Source organism: Equus caballus, chromosome 8 (assembly GCF_041296265.1).
Source record: "Equus caballus isolate H_3958 breed thoroughbred chromosome 8, TB-T2T, whole genome shotgun sequence".
In the NCBI taxonomy this organism is placed as follows: domain Eukaryota; kingdom Metazoa; phylum Chordata; class Mammalia; order Perissodactyla; family Equidae; genus Equus; species Equus caballus.
In genome coordinates, this window is record NC_091691.1 from 73,400,071 (window position 1) to 73,421,138 (window position 21,068).

The 21,068-nt window shown below is 39.0% G+C and overlaps 1 protein-coding gene across 4 annotated transcripts in view; it reads right to left on the reverse strand.

Annotated features, from left to right (window-relative positions):
* The window catches only part of EPG5 (ectopic P-granules 5 autophagy tethering factor), a 109,148-nt gene that overhangs the window by 32,605 nt on the left and 55,475 nt on the right, over positions 1-21,068 (reverse strand). For all 4 annotated transcript variants that reach the window (XM_014727678.3, XM_001498555.6, XM_070221000.1 and 1 more), the window contains exons 25-30: positions 18,438-18,582; positions 14,306-14,477; positions 12,998-13,160; positions 4,544-4,686; positions 3,171-3,327; positions 626-820 (exon numbers count right to left, since the gene is read on the reverse strand). In XM_014727678.3, coding sequence (XP_014583164.3) covers positions 626-820; positions 3,171-3,327; positions 4,544-4,686; positions 12,998-13,160; positions 14,306-14,477; positions 18,438-18,582 — 975 coding nt within the window. The remainder of the gene's footprint in view (positions 1-625; positions 821-3,170; positions 3,328-4,543; positions 4,687-12,997; positions 13,161-14,305; positions 14,478-18,437; positions 18,583-21,068) is intronic.

Consider the following 21,068-nt stretch of genomic DNA (forward strand, 5'->3'; position numbering starts at 1 on the left):
GGACCTGCATCAGTTACTTATCTCAGTTAATAAAAATTCAGGGTGTTGATATCACCTTCCAGAATCCCAAACTATAAAACACACTCTTCTCCATTACAGGCTGAGATCAGTCTCTGGGCCCTAAAAAACGCCCAGGTTTTACGATTCATAGATGTCAGAGAAATACAATTGAAAGCAGAAAAGGCTCTGAAATTCTGAGTTAATATTCTACTCGGAATGAAGACAAAGGCAATTTGGTTAGAGCTGGCCTATTCTAAATATAAGAGATTTTGACATATTACAACTCATTTATCAAACACAATTTAGGCATAAATTCAGGATACATTCCAAAGAAGGGTGTACTAAATTACTACTATGAATATTTCAAAACTATACTAAAATTTTTAAAGACGGTTTGGGAGCTGGGTCCATTTTATACCATGTGGAATAAGACTGTCCCATACAACACTCCCCAAGAAAAAGCTGTGGGACCAGCTTGCTTGAAGACGATGCAAAACCTGAAAAGGGCCTGTCAGCCTACCCTTCCTGGACACACAAGTCCAGAGGGCCTTTCATTTCTATCGAGTAGGAAACAACAATAGTTGCCACATTTCAATGCTAACATCAGGACTGAATCACATCTCACCTTGGTTAGCAGCATGAAAACCACATCACTGTTGTCCTCACTTAGAAACTTCACCACCTTCTCATAAAGCTGTATGAACTCCGCAGGCGCAGCATTGGGAGTGAAGAAAGGAGACAAAAGAGAGCAGAGCCTTCTATTCTTCAGAATGGTCTGAAGGACTTTTTTGCATTCTGATTTAGTGCCACTGATAAACACCTTGAAAGAATTAAAAAGGGAAAACGTCACCAAATTCTCCCCTCTCTAACTTTTACTTAAGTAACCAAGTTTTAAGGGATAGTATATAAGCAAATAGAATTTTTTCTAAATGAAAACATGAAACTATCAAAAAAAATCTAAAATCAATACAGATAAACCTATCACTTCCAATGTAGGTGATATTAAAAATTCTGGATAATACGCTAATTTGATTTGGACAAGCCATATTAGACTTTTAAAAGATTAAAATATTGAGATAATTTGGATCTCAAAATTTGCAACGTAGCTACCATGATTACTAAGTATTCAAAGTGATTCTGCAATATGTCAAGAAAACAAAACTTGTGGCTTATAGATCTTATTGAGATGTGCTTTTAACACTTTAAAAAGCTAACTTTCACAATTAATATATAATCAAGATAACTTCACCTTGTTTTAACTTGGTTGTATAATATAAGTGAATATTTAAATAATCTCAGGGTCAGGAAGGCTTTAATACACTTGACCACAGGCAATAAAGGCCAAGACTGATAGATTTGAATACATAAATATTTTAACTCCTTTAAGGCAAAAAGTATTATAAAATTAAAGAAAAATGAGAAAGTAGAAAAATTAATGTATAACACACTCCAGATACCAGGTTAATAGTCTGAGGAGGTCTTTCAAAATAATCAAAAAACAGGAAACTCTCCAATAGAAAATGTGCAAAGGACAATAACCAGCAAATCACCAAAAATAATTAAATGGCCAATAAACATACAAAGAGACATGCAACTTAATGAGTCCTTAAAGAAATACAACTTAAAAATCATAACAAAGTGCTACTTCCCCTACTAGATTAGCAAGACTCAAACAGAATGATGGTCTCTAATGTTGGTTATGATATGGAGAATAATAAACTCGAACCCTGTTATGATAGTGTAAACAGCTACAAACTTCCCAAGAGAGCCATGTGACAACACAGATCTGGATAGCAACCAGACTTCTGGTGGTGAACATGAGGTAGGCTATACAGAAGTCTAAATATAAGGATGTACGCCCAAAACTTACATAATGTTATAAACCATATATATCAAATGTTGGTTAGTCCCTTTGTCATAGCAATCATACTATGCTAGGAAATTATCCTAGAAAAACCAGTCCAGTAAGTTCACAAAGATGTGTAAGAATATTTATCTCAGGCTTCTTGTAGCGAAACAAACTATCTAAATATCCATCCAGAGGGCACTGGTTCAATACAATGTATCTATACCATGGAACACTATATATTAAATACCGTGATATAGGTCTGTATTTATTAACATAAGAATAATGTCTAAAAGATGTGTTTGAACGAAAAAGCAGATTACAAAATAGCATGTGCCAATTTTCAAGTGTGTATTTATATCTCTATTTTTCTATCATCTGTAGGAATGATATATCATTTTTACATATACACACACATACACTAATACACATACACACACCAGACGAACTATAATGAAATGTTAGCTATGTAACCAGTATCTCCAGGAGGTTAGGATTATGAGAAATTTTTCTTCTTTATACTTTTATACTGCCTGCATTGCTTATAATAAGGACATATCAATTTCATAATCAGGAAAAAAGCTATTTTATAAATATCCAATAAATAAGTACTTATTCAACTGAATTTGAGTGAGATACATTAGTGCTTACATATATTCCAACAAATGGCTCTCCTTTCTTTTATGACACATTTCATAAATCTGCATGGATACACTGCCCTGCCCTTGTTAAATATCCATATATTTAACAGTAAGTCAAATAAATAAATAAATGGTGACCAAGAATAGCAACTGGGAGGCAGCAGCGGGGAGGTGGGACGAGTACTGAATGTTGAATAGAAGACCTGGGATCCAGTCTCACCTCCAGCACTCGCCAGCTATATTCTTTAGGCAAGTTATTAATCTTTTAGAGACTAGTTTTCTCATCTTTAAGAGGGGAATGATATCAATCACCAGAGTCACTGTGAGGATGAAATAAAATAATGAATCAGAAAGTATTTTACAAATGATAAGGAGCTTCAGTAATGTTATTAACACCACCAACAGCATATGATAGAATCAGATGCGAAAGAAACTCCCCAGAGACTTTCAAATATGAGCAATATGTCTTGTATGACACACAGAATTCTATACCAACAATTCTAATATCTTGAGAAGTAAACAATTCTAATATCTTGAGAAGTCAACAATTCAAAGGGGCTTATGACTTAGGTGAGACTCTGAACCTACAATTTAAGTTTGAAGTCAACCCTGACTATAGCTAATGAGGACCCTGGAGGGACCTATTACATGTGACTAAGGCTAAAAATACAAAACAACCTTACCTGTCCCAAGATCTCAATGCACGAAGTAAAGAACTGCCTTGTGGGAGGGTGACGCTGTGTCTCATCACTGACGTAATCCACAACAGTAAAGAAGAGACTAATGCCAACCTTCTGGACCCCAGGGGTAGGCTGCAACTTGTAGGCATTCACCAAGGCCCTGTGAGAAAACGTAGGTAAGACTATTGGTCTACAGTAAGAGAATCTCGACTCACAAGCATTTCTTTGATACTCTACATTTCTCAGGCAAGATTCTCAAAAGTCCTCCTGAGAGCCCCATACATATGTCACATTAGAAATATTTCATGGACTAAGTATCTTCTAACTTGCCCCAACAACTTATTTCAATACACAGAATGAATTTTATGCTCTCCTGAGGCGGGTGGATCAGCTGTCTTAGAAGGGCTAATTAACATTCTTAACTTTGTTAAAATTTCTCATATTTTGTATGTAATTTATAATTTATCATTTAATTCCATGTATTCCTTATATGACACATATTTTTAAAAACAGGAACCCTGATTTCTCTGAATTTTAAAATCCAGAACACTGACTTAGGTTGAGGAGACTTTTGTATAGAATAAGATCCTAGAATAAAGATATCGCTTCTAACTTCCCACACTTTTTTGAGTCCTTTCCTAGTAAAAAAACATCAACCTCTTGTTCACTGCATCTCCTCCTCCTTCCCAGGCCCCCTAATCCAATCCACCATCCCTATCTACTGGGGGATTAGCTGCGGTACTACAATGTGTGGTCACCCTAAAGTGAACGGCAGAGTCAACCTGCCCTCTCCTAAGTCACATCCCGGAGGCTTTGGGAAGAACTCAGAAGGTGGTGAGAAGAAGCCAGGAGCTTCAAGAGAAAAACCACAGTGGCCAAATGCAAGCTGGCAACTACACTTGACAGCCCTAACTCCCCTGAGTTAGCTCCACTGCAAACATTGCTCAACAATCTGCGCTAACAATGTTGACTTCTTGGGTAAATGTGACTTTGATATAAAACTTAGACACTAAATCTCGCCATGATTGAATTTCAACGCGCTGTATCATCTCGTAATTCAGGGGTCAGCAAACTTATTCGATAAAGGGCCAGACAGTAAATATTTTATGCTTTATGGATCATAAATTGTCACAACTACTCAATTCTGCCATTGTGGCATGAAACCCATACACATTAAATAAATAAATGGGCATGGCTGTGTTCCAATAAAACTTTATTTATAAAACAGGTAGCAGGCCGGATTTGTCCCAAAGGCCATAGTTTGCCAATCCCTGTACTAATTTAATTAGTGGGTATCTAGGGGATGCAGCAGCATATATGATTACCATCAGTAATAACAAAATAGTACTTTAAATTCTACTGCCCTCACAACTTACGTAATCAAGTTTTCTGCATGCACAGCAGCTTCCACAATATTAAGTGATGGTGGTTTGGCAGCTTCTGCTTGCAACTGCTTCACTTCTTTTCGCAAAACATGAAGCTGTTGGCTTACTGCTTCATTCTTATGCATACCTTCAAACTAACAAAAATTAAAGTGGTCAACAGACTTTTCTGCCTCCTCAACATGTCTCTAGAGCAGATATTTTACTACAAATACACTGGGCATATGATGCAGAGAATATTATTACAATTAATATTATAACTCAAAACTCTCAGTTGAACCTGAGAGGGATGGGAAAAAACTGTCAAAGAACTACTCAAGAATCTCAGGTTTTTCATGAAGAATCAGACTTGAATTAGCTTAGCTTATCGTTGGTTCCAAGTCTTTTGTAGGATATGTTCAACATCACTTCTGTTTTAACTCCCCAATGCTCACCAAAAACAGACTCAATGTCTTCCAGCACTGGAGCCTTTCGTGAAGCACATCAAGCCTCTGTTCTGTTGATCATCCTTCCCCAGAGCCTTAACCCCTCTCTGTTCCCCCAACCCAACAGCGCATATCATTCAACTCAAAACACTCGGGCTGCACATCTCACGTGTGCCAAGCATAGAAAGAGGATGATACAGACGCTGTTAAGAAAACATTTGCTGTTCTGAAAGGAAGAAAAGATATATACTTATAAAACATCAAAATAAGATAAAATATGGGAAGGGCCCATTTCAGTTGCATGCCTAGGAAAGAGCAATTGACTAATTCAGTGGTTCCTGAAAGCTGGTATTTGATAAATTTTTTTTTTTTTTTGGAGGAAGATTAGCCCTGAGCTAACATCTGCTGCCAATCCTCCTCTTTTTGCTGAGGAAGACTGGGCCTGAGCTAACATCTGTGCCCATCTTCCTCTACTGTATATGTGGGATGCCTACCACAGCATGGCTTGCCAAGCGGTGCCACATCCACACCCAGGATCTGAACTGGCGAACCCCGGACCACCAAAGCAGAACATGCGCACTTAACCACTGCACCACCTGGCTGGCTCCCGATAAAATTTTTAACGGTCTTCAGTAAAGATGTGAAAATAAGGAGAATTTATTGAGCTTTTAAAACACATTTATTTCAATTTAAAAGACAATCATTTCTTTACGATTATCTTTCCTATTTGACGGGGTTGTTAATATCCCTTCCTCTAATTGATGGTGAGCTATATGATAACTGCTTTGTTTGTGCATTTATTTATTTTTTGAGAAAGATTAGTCCTGAGCTAACACCCACTGCCAATCCTCCTCTTTTTTTTTTATTGAGGAAGATTGGCCCTGAGCTAACATCTGCACTCATCTTCCTTTATTTTTTTATATGTGGGATGCCTGCCACAGCATGACTTGACAAGCAGTGTGTAGGTCCGTGCCCGGGAGGCAAACTGGCCAACCCAGGCCACCAAGGTGAGTGCATAAACCCAACGACTACACAACCAGGCAGGTTGTGTACTTTTAATGTCCTTTTCTGGATGTGGATAGATGCAGAGGCTATCCCAGGCCTAGGTTGCAATACAAAGACAGAACCCATGTGGCAGCTGTGGCAGACAAGAGGACAGAGGGACAGCAAGGAGGAGCCCGGCCAGGCTGATAAACGGGTCAGGGCTGAAGAACACAGTGCAATCAGACGGGGGAGTAGGGTGCTCTGTCTTGGAGAGGCCTTTTAAGCAGGCTAGGGAATTTGATCTTATCTCACAGGCATGGCAGAGAACGCTAAGAGACCAGAACAGGTAGAAGGCAGGAATTTTAAATCCTACTTTCTCCCCAAACGGTCCTCCCTGGTCACACGGGTGAGCAGTGGGTCTACGTTTCCCTTTGGAGGCACCTGCCCAAACCCAGTCTTCAGTCACCACTGCCACGATTACAGGTATTCTTTGTTTGTAAACAATGTAAATACTTAACTCACAAACTTAATTAACTGAGACCCTCATGTCCGAGTCAGGGTTAGCATCATAAATGTCAGATCAAAGCTCCTGAAGGGCAACGGTCCTGCCCAGTTTGCTTTACACAGCACGGCACAGCTCTGACAGGACACCGAGCACCGACTTTCTATGATCGCGCCAATGCTAACTTTCTGCTATAAAACTCACCAATGTTGTGTTAAAAATCTTTACAAAACTTCTTGTTTTAAAGAAAAAAATAAGCTGTTAGCATGAATCAAAAGGCATGAAAGTGAACATCCAAAAGCATACAACGTTAACAATAAGTGCTTCTATTTTTACAACTGGAGAAATGAAAGATAAAAAATTAAATTACTTCCATTAAACCACATAATAAATCAATACAAGTATTAAGTTTCAAATCTTTCAAATAACAGATCAATGCTTAATAGCCGAAAATGTGGTCAGGAGTATGTGCAGTCAGCTTTTTTGCCCAATACGCACCAACTACAATTAGACTGGGTCTTTGAGAGCCACAGCCCTTGGCTGACTGGAGAGAAAGCAGCCAGCCAGACAGGAAAAGAGAATCTGAGGGGAGGAAGGAAGACGGAGAGAATGAAAGGACGTGGAAAGACAATGGATAAAACAGAGCAGCAGTTCAACTTGACTGGGAAATGCAGAGAAACAAGACTAAAACCACTTTGTAACACAAACTTTAACACTGCCACCCCATGTTGTAGAAACTACTAATGCTGAAGAATAAAAGGAAACCAACTAGTTTAGGAAGGTTTAGACATTATAACAAAAAAATCCCCAAAATATCATTATTTCCTAGTCTACTTATTTTTGTTCATTGTTCCCACCACTGTTGAAAGCCTTCTTTTCTTCCTAGAACAGAGGTGAGAGAGATGAATGACTACAGGCTCATAATTACAAGAAGTTGTAGACAAGAGAACAAAGCTGCACGGTGGAAGCCCCACCACTTGAGTCACTCTAAGCAGACAAAGAAATTTAGAAGCTGGACTAAGCATGTCCTTCAGTAAGTTTTTACAATAACGGGAGGCCCTCAGTGGGTCTTTTTCATCTTTCATTTCTAGGAATGAGCAAATTTTCACATGATAATAAATCAACCCTGGGTCCAGCAAACATGCCCCACAATATCAAAGCACAATAAAAGGAACCCTATTATAAATCACCCCATTTCCTCAGGGAATATCACCGAATTACAGACATTTCTGTTAAGAGAGGCGACCACAGAAGAAGCACGTCTCGCTTCCCATAAAATATATCTGGCTTTTGTATACCCAAACAAGCTACACAGAGTTCAAACATTTGCAGATGCCTGGAAATTTCCAGGGCTTTCCTTCACAGAAAAACTCTATTGAGCAGTAAAATATGTTCAAGATATAATTTGAAATCTTTATAAATAAGCCATTAAAAATTATATTTAAAATACACTTACATATTTTAGTTTCAAAATTTAAGATATATACTTAAAATATAATCATGTCCCATGAAGCTGATTTTAAAAAATGATCCAAGCCATGAATTCTCTAATCACTGAAAAAGAAGGCAATCCTATCCCACCAACTCAGAGAGAAAATGGTACACATGTTAATTTAAATGAGATTTGACTGTCATGATCAGCTTACTCAGAATCATACTGCTAGTCTTCAGAAACCGGAGCTGAAATAGCTACAGCAAATGGCCTGGCCATTCCCAATATGGAATTGGAAAGCACGAGTACTGAATTCAAACAGATGCAGGCTTGAATTCCAACTGAGTCACTTACGAGCTGTGTGACTTTGGCAAGTCTCTGGGCTTCTCTGAACCTGTTTCCTTATCCTCATTCTGTGAAGATTAAGTGAGATAATATAAGCAAAGCTCCTAGCACATTACCTAGCATATGAGAGTGCCCAAGCAAGCGATAAGAAGTATTCTGAACAGGGCTGGCAAAGACAGTAGTGTACTATAGTATGACTGATCTTACCACTTTCCAAGATCCAATGCCTGGGAGACATTTGTACAAGAGTAAAAGGTAAGTGGAGCAGTGTGTGGTGTTTAAGTTGAGACTTTGTATGGAAAGCATTAAGCTGAAGTATTAAATTGGCCAAAGGTAAGCACAATCAAAGAATGACTGCTAATTTCTAGTAGGAAAAAGTTCCAATTTCCATGACGTCTTCCACAGCCAAATAATATCTACAAAGTTCCTGAAGGTAGTTAAAATCAGGAAGTTTACTTGTGAAGAGTATAAACCTACCATTGTTCATTCCTTCAAATACATCCATTCTCTGCCACTGACTGTGTGAGGCACTCAGGACAGTAACATGAATAAGACAAGGTGCTGGCCCTCATGTAACTCAAAATCTACTAACAGCAACAGAACTAATTATAATACAAAACAAGTTGGAACACAACCTAATGAGTGGTGTACTGGTGGCTTTAACTGATTCATTCAGGGGTGCAGAAGGGCACCTATTATGCGCCAGGAGCCATGCTAGATGGTACAGGTATACAGATGAACAAGGAGAGGAACTCCCAAAGAGTTCACAGTCTGGTAGGAAAAACAGCAGGTGACTACAAAAGGATTTATGCACAAGCTGTGATGAGAGGAGGGAATATCTCAAGCAAACTAGAGCAGTTAAGAAAGACCTCAAGAAGATGGGCTGTTTGAATCAAGAATTGAAGGATGAGCAGGAGCTCAGAAATGGGTCAGTGAGAATAACAGCATATGCCTTAAGAACGAAGGTATGAATGTGCATATCGTGTTTGGAGAATGGAAAAGTCCAAGTGCCTCAAAAATAGAATGTGTGGAGAGTGAGAGAGAGGGTAAAGGGATGCAAGAAAAGATCAAGAACAGATTATGGAGGGTCCTAAGAGTCATATTCCTTTTAGATACTGGAGAGCCTATGTGGGTTTTTAGCTTGGAAATGTGATCAGATTTGTGTTTCAAAAGATGAATGGTGGAAAATGGACTGGACAGGGAGAAAGGCTTTGGACAGGAAGAAGCGATGTGGGTCTACCACTGGTCAACAGCAATGGAAACAGAGAAAGGAACAAACTTAAAGCCATTTCAGAGACAGAACCAATATGACTTGGAAAGCAACTAGATGGGAAGTGTTGGGGTGGGGTATGTGGAAAATACCACACTGATGTCTAGGTCTCCATCTTGGGAGCCCAGTTAAGTGGAATTATAGGAAAAACAGGTTTGGACGGTAAGGATGAGATTAGTTTGGGGCCTATGGAGTTTGAGGTATGTATGAGACCTTCACAAACTGTTAGGTAGGCAGGTGGAAATCTAGAACTCAAGAGAGAATTTTGGACTAGAGAAACAGAAGAGGAGTCATTAATGTATAGATTAACCTTTTGGGGGTCATGGACTACTGAGGATCCACTGAAGCTATAAACTCTCCAGAAATAAATCTTCCATACACTTTCAGGGGCTTCACTGACCCACTAAAGACCATTCACACACCCTAGATTAAGAACTCCAGCGCAAACAGCAGGCAAAAGCAGCTGATGTCACAACGAAGGAAGGGATCAGGAGTAGAACTGAGCACAACCACTGATCTAAGGGTTGAGTTGATGAAGAGTAATCCTGGAGGGACACTGAGAAGTGGTTAGAGATTCAGGGGAACTAGAAGAGACCTCATGACATTCAGCATCACCAGATGATAGAACGATGTTAAACAGGATCAAAACTACTGGATATAGCAATGAGGCAGTCACTGGACACATGTATATAGAGGGGCTACAGTTCCATGTATACAAATAACACACCCTGCCTTCTGCAGGATATACTCTTTCCCACTGACAGCTTCTTGACGAGCTGTCAACACTAAGAATTCACCTTCCCTACTCCTGACAAACACTTCTTCCCAAAACTAAAGCCATCCACAATCAGTCTTCCATCTGTGTAATGGACAGCTTTAGACTCAAGTACAATCTTGGGCCAAAAATCAGAGCAAACTTAACTGACTTGCATAGATAATACCCAAACTTCATGGCAGCTGGAGTTTCCACTTTCCTCTACCTTGCTCTTAGCTATTAATGAGTAGCCAAAGAATAATAATTTTATCTTCAATTCCTGGAAGTATCAATCAGCAAGTACTACCTAGGACAGCCTTAGTTAGCAACTACTATACAACTTTCCAAAGAAATCCTCTTTAAATCTCAGACTACAAAAGTTGCTTACTGTCTTCACAGTTTTAGTCCCCCTGGCACTTTCTGCACCATCAGGCAAAATAATGGCTTAAGTGGATACTATTACGGATACTAATACTTCTAGGAGCCATCAGTGGGGATTCCCAAGCTCCTGGATCTTCCCAAATGGAACTCACAGTCAGGGCACTGGGCAAACGAGTAAGGCCAGGAAAAAATTAAAACATGCTTTAAGAAAACTTGGATATTTCTAATGAGGTTATGGCCACAAAACAGCTATTTTTCAAATTCTTCAGGCTCCTTTAAAATCTTCTTTTCTTCTCTTGTCTGTCCTTTCTTCTTTTCTTTCTTCAAGCAATATTAGCATCTACCAATTTTTCTTTTGAGAAAAGAAAGCAAACATTTTTCTGTTATCTGTAAAAACAAAATCTAAGCCACATTCATTTTAATCCTTATCATAAAGCATCTTCTTTCCGATCTTCCTCCAATCAAAATTACTGTGAAGATATTTTAGAGAAAGCGTACCTTTTTATTGCAGAATTAACAAAGTAAGAGCTTATAAAAGAAATTTCAATTCAAGGGTTCAGACAAACCAAGATTATGAGTCCTTTTTCTGAAGAGGATAGGAGACAAGTCACAGGAAGGCTGAGAGCTAAAGCTCCCAGGTCTGCCTCCTGGGATTTTCCACCAGACCCTGAGAGTTAAGAGGCCAGGCAAAGAGACCTGCTCTTTAGCTGGGCCAGCACATACAAGTCTTCACAGAGCAAGCTATTAACCAGAGTTGGAAAAACATTTCTTTGTACTTAACTCACTAATCACTTACAAAAACACATTTTAGGAGAATTCCCTTCTCTATATAGAATTAACAGCCTAGCAAAGACATGTAATTCCAAAATATGGAAAAACACCTTATTTATAAAACACCTACTGTTAGTAAGATATCTCCTTTTTATTATAACCGAATACATTTTCAGCTTTTTTCCCACCAACTCAAACTCTGCCCACAGTTGGCAAACTTCTCTGCCAGCATTACTACCTTAGTAAGTTATCCTTCTTAAATACCTCTACCTTTGTCTTATTAAAGCATTAGGAATTGGGGGGGAAAATACACTGAAAATTAACTTTATAAAGCACCTGGCCAAAGATATTATCTCCATGTTTAGGAGCCTCACATTCCAGGTCAAATCTCTTACTTTTAAAGGAATACAACTATCTTGAAAAAACCAGAAATAAAATTTGAAGGTAATGAAAAATACAAGCAAAGAGTTATTTCAGACAAGACATTTTAGAGGTAACTGTCTCCTAAAGAGATTGCTGTGGAACGTATTACAACTGTTAACATGTGGATCAGCACAAAAAGGAGGGAAATTTTTTAGGCAATCAAGAGTCAGTAAAATAAATTCTCCCCAATTTCTAAAAGCTAACAAAAAAGCAGCAGTATTTTTGTACAAATATGGTCAGGCAGCAGGTAGCACCCATCTGCAAGCATTTCTTTCCCAGCTCAGGGAATCCTGAATTCACTTGCAGAAAGAGTGAGGTGCAGTGATTCAGAAGCATGAGTTCTGCAGCCAGCCTGCCTGGGCCCTTCCTGTTTGCTCCTCACTGGTTGTGTCACCTTGGGTACGCAACCTCTCCATGCCTCTATTTCCTCATCTGGAAAATAAAGGTAATAAAAATACCCACCTCATAGGGTGGTGGTGAGGATAAAATAAGTTCTGTAAAGCCTTCAGACAGTGCCTTGGCATACAGTAAGTGCTACGATTCAACCTAAGCCTATTTTTCCAGCTCAAAAAGGTGACTCTGAGAGGCAGTTGACTTTTTAATCACATTGTTGCACATCTCTCCTTTTGCCTGTCGGTAAGCTTCGCCCAAGTGACCTGCTTCCCACACATCCCTTGATGTTTGTCTTCGGTGCCTCCCCATTGTCCAAAACCTACAGTTGGAGCTCTCAAGTGATCATCCTTTCCAATGTGAATTCCAACCTTTCCAATGTGAATTCCCACTGCAACTCCAAAAAACAACTTGAAATAGATGATCTAGCCACTGACCCCCAAATGATGTCATGATGACTCCATTCCCACATTTCTTCTAACTGAATCCAAACTATCACCATCAAAGTCCTTTAAGCATCAGTTTAAGCCCCTCTCTCTAGGAATCTTCTCAATGATTCTGCTTTTCTTTCAATTTCCAGCTGTCTCGTAGGACTGACTCTCAGCACTTATGGAAATACGTGATTAGCTATGTGTGTGTCTTCACTCCCACAGAAACTATCAAATGTTTTATCATGTGCCATATTCTTCTTTCAATCTTTCTCAATGATATGCCAATATTAGGGACTCAATTAAAATTCTCGAAATTATGAAGAAATTTAAACAATCTTACCTGAACTGTTACAACTGCTGCTCCTTGGCACTTCTTACCACTACTGCCTCTACACTCCAAATGTAGTGTGGTCTGTTCTTCTCGATTAATATACTGCTTGGGCATTGTATCCAACAGCTCACTATCCAAGGCAACCTGCTGAGACTCCCGAAGAGCCGCAGTTCTGAAAAACATTATCAGGAGGTAAAAGAAAGTCTCGGGAAAGGTTTCATGATAAGTGATAAAGGCTTCTAGTTACGCCCGGCCTACACTGGAAAACAGCACGATACACGTATTCCACAGTAACAAAAGACCAAAGGTATGTGTGCCAAGACTTACCCAAATCCTCTCCCTAGCAGTCAGGCTAATAAGAAAGATAAGAAAGGAAGGAAGAGGGGGACAACTTTTTAGCCAGAAACAAAGTTCCATTTAGAATCTGTGTTATATCAATAATGTTTTTTAAATGCACTCTTAAATATACAAGAACAAATGAGAATTCCATCCTAATTTAATAACCATCCTAAAGAGGTACTTTACTTGTAAGTACCAGTGATTTCTTAGGTATTGGCAACTCAAACGGAAATGTCAAAGATGGAGAAAGCTAATTGTTTACATGGGTGTCAATACTGGTCTAATTGTATTTATTAGGTTAATGTGCAGGTGTGTGTGTGTGCTGGTGCATGTGTGCGTGTGCACACACACACAACACATACACAACAGATGCCTGGACCAAAAACAGCCAAGGAAAAAAGGCAAGTAAGAGATTGATTCCTATGGGCTTTGCAAAGATAAGACTATTTTACTTTATAAAACAGACAACTCCACATCTGCCCCTTCTCATAAGATGGCGAGCTAGAATCAAAACATTAAGCAGTTGATCATTCTGAATCTACTGTGAATTCAGAACACTAAATGACTTTCCCACACTTTCACCAAGTTCCTATGCCAATTTTTAAAAGAATATGTAGAGTTAAAGAGAAAAGCAGTGACAAAAGAAAGTAAATCTCATTTACACCCTTTTAACACCACCAATCCAGTATCAGAAGGACTCCTCAGGAGAAGCATAAGAAACATTTAGCTGGTATGCCGCCACTAAGAAATGCCACCACAGGAAACATGTAAAATTTATGGTCCATGAAAGCACCACATAATTTCAATGTGAAATTAAAAGACTTGTCACAACTTGGTTAACTAAGGTAACCGCCTGGGCCAGTCTGGTCAAATTACCCTCATGGTGACAATGCTGATGAAGCCCTTCTAGGTACGAAATCATCCAGGCTCTCAAAGCAGCAGCATAGAAGCATGATCCTGGAGGTCTTGTGGTCTTACCTGGCCTGCTGTTGCAATAGATTCAGGTCTGTGCGCACCAGCTGGATGGCATCCTTCTGACTCAGGAGTGAGGCTGACGAAATAACTGGCACAGGAGGCCTCAGTGGGTGCAGAACAAGGGCGGGTTGGGGAGTCTCATGCTTCTGCAAGTTACTTAAAACCCTTTCTTTAGCTGAAAGAAAATCAAGTCATAGGTACTGAGTAATGGCTACCACTAGTTCTTAATGTACTAAGTGGCTGCAAAGCCCTGGCCTGTTACCTTCATAAAGAATGCTGGAGATGTGCAGAAAAGTTACTTAAACCACCAGAGGCCTAAATGAATAAAATCATCATCTTTTGTTACTTGCGAGTTTTGAGGGAGCACCCACAGACCTAGTAATATTCTCCCAGGAGCATGTGGTATGATTAAATAGAATTTCCATTCTCAGGAAGTCTTAATGATAGTTAAAGAGCTAAAGCTCATGATCTTAAATTATTACCCTAGACATCCTTACCTGATATGCTAAGGTGTTCAAACTTGTAACGTAAAGGGGATCTAGTGAACAGCTCTAAGCAAGCTGGAGAAGGATGGTAGCTAACACCAGGCAATGGATTGGGGGAATGAGGCAAGCAGTCCAGTTACGAGTTTAATGCAATCAACCAGATAAACTTCACAGGAATAGGCAAAAAATGAATGGGCATTATGGAATATGGCCGAGTGAAAAACCTTAAATTAGGCCAAAGTTTGAACAGGAGGGCTGAGAACAGCAGAGTTAAAAATGAATGAAGACATGGGTACAGACTCCTATCGAACTTACATTTATGTAGTCACACAGCCCTTCATCCATTCATTCATTCATTCACTCCACAAATAATTTATCAAGTCCAAATAAGAAATCAGGTGCCATGCAAGAAAAATAAAGGTAAACCTGTATACCATCCAACTTTGCACTAGATTGCTGGTCAATCCAATTTAAATGTTTATGTTTCTACACCTACTGCAGAGCTGAACACACAGTAGATATCCAATTAATTTCTATCTTCCCTCCCTCTCTCTTCACTGCATTATACACATATCACACAGTGGGTAGGAATTGAAGGACATGAAGGAAAATGCTGCCACATACCCGATTCTTTTCAATTGTAAGATAACAGAGAATGGGAGAGGTCAGGGGAATTTCAGGTCAATAAATCAAGTTAACAAGTATTTAAGGGACTGTTATGAATTTCCAGTTTCATTCCAGAAGTAGCATCCAATTTTCTATTCGTGCTAAGAAAACTTAAGAAAATTTAATAGCTGTGACTTTACTTGGCATAAGAAGACTTGTATTGTTTGCACCCAAACAGATGGAATTTAACATTTCAAACAGATTAAGCACAGGATTATCCTGTATAGCTGGGGTTTTTTCCACTACAACCACTTTTTGTACAGAATGTAACAAAGTTGGATATTCTGCTCTGGGTAAGACCCTTGACTATGTTTAAGATACTTCAAGCAACATTTAGGCCATGACTCCAAAGGAAAACATGACTTTTTTGCAAACCCAATATAACTTATCATGAAAGAAAAATCAAAGATAATATTTTAAATACAAAGTAAAAGACAAAAGAATTTAAATTCAGAGTATATTTAACTGTAATCACCACTCTGGTCTACAACCGACAAAAACTGTGAAGCCAACAAAACAAACGTAATTCAAGAAAAAGAAGTCGGCACACAAGAGCGGAGTAACCTAGAGACACTGCTGACATTTGGCTACAAGCACAACCACAAGCCTGACCATCTGATGCAATCATCGTCTAACGCGCTAGCATCTGAGAAAAACCTGAAACTTATTATTCAAAAATCTAGGCCTTAATTTTATTTAGAAATGAAACCTGTACTGATCACCAGAAACAAGAGACAGGATAATAAGCAGTGAAAAGCAGGGTCTCTGGAGCCAGATGGCTCTGCCACTAGCAGCTTTGTGACTTGGGCCAGTTACCAAACCACATTACACCTCAAGTGCCCTATTTGCTCAAGGGGGACGACCCTCTTGGGGTTGTTGGGAGGATTGAGTTAATGCATCTGAAGAACTGGGGCAGTGCCTGGAACAAACTAAGGGCCTAGTAAATCACTAGCTTAACTCCAGAGAAAACAATCAGCCATTTAGGGCAGTGTTAAGGCTATGTGAAAGCACTACAAGTGGGAGGACATGAACAGAGGAGCATCCAACAGCTTCCAGATCTATAAACATATCTCCTCTTCTCATTTAATAAACCTTCAAGAATAGAAAATGAGAATTGACGGGGGCCGGCCCCATGGCCAAGTGGTTAAGTTTCCATGCTCTGCTACGGCGGCCCAGCATTTCAGGTTCGGCTCCTGGGCACGGACATGGCACCACTCATCAGGCAGGCCATGCTGAGGCAGTGTCCCACATACTACAACTAGAAGGACACACAACTAAAATATACAACTATATACTGGGGTGGGGGGGGGAGTTGGGGAGAAAAAGCAGAAAAAAACAAAAAAAGAAGATTGGCAACAATTGTTAGCTCAGCTGCCAATCTTTAAAAAATATTTAAAAAATTAAAAAAAAAGAAAGTGAGAATTGATATGATTGGGTTGAGAACAACTTTTATACCTTCCCCTACATACCTTTCTATATTATTTTTTTTTTCAATGAGCACATATCAATTATAAATCAGGGGAAAAACTATTGTTTCATAGAAAAGAGTGAGGAAAAAGATGTTGGAGGGAAAAATTTTAGAGCCTTAGATGAGACTGTCTAGCACCTTCATTTTACAGATGAGTGAACTAAAGCCAGAAAGGTTCTTATTTTTCTCTGATCACACAGCTAATTAGTTGGTTAGCGGCAGAGCTAGAACAAGAAGGCATTTTTGCCTTTCTCTGAATTACTTCAGTGCTCTACTACACTACATATTACAATATTTTGTTCAACAATTTATAATTTTACTCTGTCTTACATTTTAAAAATATATTCAGTAATTAAAATTAGTAAGTGACCCCAAATATTGTCTTCTATTATTTTTGGTTGTAAAGTATGACATCAGCTTTGCAGGTTAAATGAGCTTTTGTGGCCTCACATAGAAAACTGATAGTTTATAAAATCTTTCTCTAGAAAAATGCACTGTGAGAAACAATCAACTTAGAAACTTTGGGGATACAATCCATTTGTATGGTAAGAACTTCAGATACAGAAAAAAAGAGTTTATAAAAGAAAAAGACAGATAATTTTAAAACTGCAAATCCAAAATAATTAAATTTAAAATAGCACTTTTCAGACTGTAAGTCAACTGAAATGTCTTTTTAAAGCATCAGAGAAAATGAACCACGAACATACTTAGTCACTTTCCAGCCTCCTTTTCAGCTAGGTAGAGCTATGTGTCTCAGGCTGAGCCAAGAGATATAACTAGAAAGTCTGTGAGCAGCTTCCTGAAAGAGTCCGTAAAAGAAAGAGACCCCCCGGGGCCAGCCCAGTGGCACAGTGGTTAAGCGAGCACGTTCCGCTTCAGCAACCCAGGGTTCACCGGTTCAGATCCCAGGTGCGGACATGGCACCGCTTGGCAAGCCATGCTGTGGTAGGCGTCCCACATACAAAAAGTAGAGGAAGATGGGCATGGATGTGAACTCAGGGCCAGTCTTCCTCAGCAAAAAGAGGAGGACTGGCAGCACATGTTAGCTCAGCGCTAATCTTCCTCAAAAAAAAAGAAGGAGTCTCCCCTTCCTGCTGAACAGAATGTGAATGTGACAGCCCAAGCTTAGGCAGCCGTCTGGAACCATAGGTGGATGTCATATGTGAGAACAGTGGGGTAGCAAGAGAGGAAGAGCAGGTGTCCTTGAAGATTTGCAGGTCAGGAAGCTACGGCTCTGAACTGCCTGCCTCCAGACTTCTTTTACGTGAGAAAAAATAAATCTCTATCTTATTTAAGCCATTACTGTTTGGGGGTATTTTGTCACTCAATGCCTAACCTAACCCTAAGTAGTAGACACGTTAACAATGAACTCCTAAAAAGGCTATTCGCACTGAAGGGATACACTGTGTACACCTTAACGCTCAATGGTTCTGATTCAGTCACTCACTTACTCACTCACTCACTCATTCATTCACTCATTCATTCAATCAAAGGGCCTAATGCTCATAAGACTCACCCAACAAAGGATCGGTGAAGTCCAGCTGTACTGACAAATTGCAGGGTGTAGAGTGGGACTCAAGCTTGGCCTGCGTCCACAAACCAACAGTTTCCTGAAACTCATAATGTATGCGCTCCATGTTCAAATACTCCATCCACAGATCCTGGAATGGAACCACAGGAGTTTAACTTTCAAAGATAAATCATATATTCACATATTAAACTATATATTTAACTATAAAGTGAACCAATGAGTTTCAACACGAGGTGGTCCACTGCAAGTTCTCCAGCATTCTGATGAATGGCATGTAAAATAAGGACTCTAACAATCTTAGCAGGAATCTCAAAACTTTTTTCATTGTGTACCACAATCAGAAAAAGAATTCTAAGAGCACCCTGAATGTATATTTATAAATTATATACATAAACTACTGAACTAATAAATTATAAGACACAAATAAAAAAATAAATTTTAAAGAGATAAAAAAATATATTGAAAATAACTGAATTGGATTAGATAAAGCCCTAGGTCCCAATACCAATTTATAGGAGACAGAAAAAGATATTAAACTACACCACAAAGATACAGTCAGCAAAATCCAGACTGTGGGGAAACTCGGACAAACTACCCAGTTTCTTCAACAAATACATTGGAATGGAAAAAAAAAAGGGATAAGGGGAGGACCTATAGATTAAAGAGATTTATAAAAGCTATCAACCAATCACAAAATGCAGATTCTGATTCCAACAAATTGTAAAAATAAATAGACAAAACTTTTATGACATTTATGAGACAACTGAAAATTTGAACACTGCCTAGACATTTGATATTAAGAAACTACTGTTAATATTTTCCAGATGCAAATGTTTTTGCATTACGTTCTTTTTTTTAATCCTCATCTTTTAAAATATGTATCAAATGCTCTCTAGGATTAGCTCAAATATGGTAGAGGGAGTGGACAGGCTATAGATGAAACTAGACACATGGTACAGGGGGCAAGTGGAGAAAGGCATGTCCCTTATACTATTCTATTTGTCATGACTGAATTTTTTCATTATAAAAAAAAAATAGATAAAATGACAAAAATAGAAGTTCTAGTATTCTCTTCCCACTCTCCAGTGAGTTATCTTGCATATTCTAAACTATTCACTCAGGTGATCACTACATGTTAGAATGGTGGACTGACTTTTTTTTTTTTTTTTGGTGAGGAAGACTGTCCCTGAGCTAACATTTGTGGCCAATATTCCTCTTTTTGTTTGAGGAAGATTGTCCCTGAGCTAACATCTGTGCCAATCGTCCTCCACGTTGTAAGTGGGACGCCACCACAGCACGGCTTGAAAAGCAGTATGTAGGTCTGCACCTGGGATCCAAACTTACGAGCCCCGGGCCACCACAGCAGAGCACACAAACCTAACTGTACGCCACCAGGCCGGCCCCAGAATGGTGGACTGCCTTTAATGAAAACAAATGTCAACTATCAACGAACACTAAAAACTACTTCAAATAGTAATGGCATGTGATCAGTTACGGACTATGCTTTTGTAAACCATCATTTTCTTTTTTTTCTAATTTTAAGTATTCTAAAGGATTCCTTTTAAACCAAAAAATGTCTCTGGCTTCTCAATTAGCACACTGTCATGAAGTCCTAAATCATTATTTCCAAACCAACCATGGCACAAAGCATTCCAGACTCAGAGGAGGAACTCCGAGGGCCTCCTGATTGCAAGCCTGAATCCTGGATGCACCAAACTGTTCAAGGTGCTGGACCAGACCCTCCTACTGTGCATACACAGCTCCTTTAAATCGAACCATGCTGTCACTTTCTCTGCCTCTGTGCTAAGTAACTGTTGACAGAGGCTAACAATTAAAGAATCCTGAGAAGTAACAATGGGTAAGCAAAGATATCTCAGAAATACAAAAAGACAGAACAACTCTGAACTTGAATTACAAATCAAAAATAAGAACTGTAAAATCAAATGGCAAGCAAAGACTTTAAAAAAAGAAAGCAATTAATTCTGAATATGCTGGTGAACCAAAATAAATATCAGAGAGCCCAGAAAGCTACGATTAATTTTTAAAAACATTGACCAAGTACCTACAATTTGCATGTAGCAAATTTAGGTAAGGCCTCAGGGTGTGGAGTATGAAGAAGAGATGAGTATGGAACTGCACTCAAAGGATTTCAGGACACCGTGATCACTTACTTATCTTTCCTATTTCTCTGGTCCTATATCCTCAGCCTGATTTCTCTGTGCCTTAAATATTATTTCTCAGGGTTCCATCTTCAGTTCTCTTCTTAATCTAAATACTCTTTGCCACTACACTCACATTTCCTACACTGCCCCGTTCCTGAATTCTAGACTTGTATACCCCTCCCCACCAACTCCTTGATAAGAGTTCTCCTTGAAGTCCCTCAGGTACTTCCTCTCCAGTATTCCCTATCTCTAGCTGCCCAAGCTATGAATTTGGGAGTCCTTATGTAGCTAATCAACCCTATCACTGTCTCAATCCTACTGTGTATCCAATCTAAAAATACTACTGACTCTACTAATTATTCTTTGAAGTATTTTTTTTTTTTTAAAGATTTTATTTTTTTCCTTTTTCTCCCCAAAGCCCCCCGGTACATAGTTGTATATTCTTCGTTGTGGG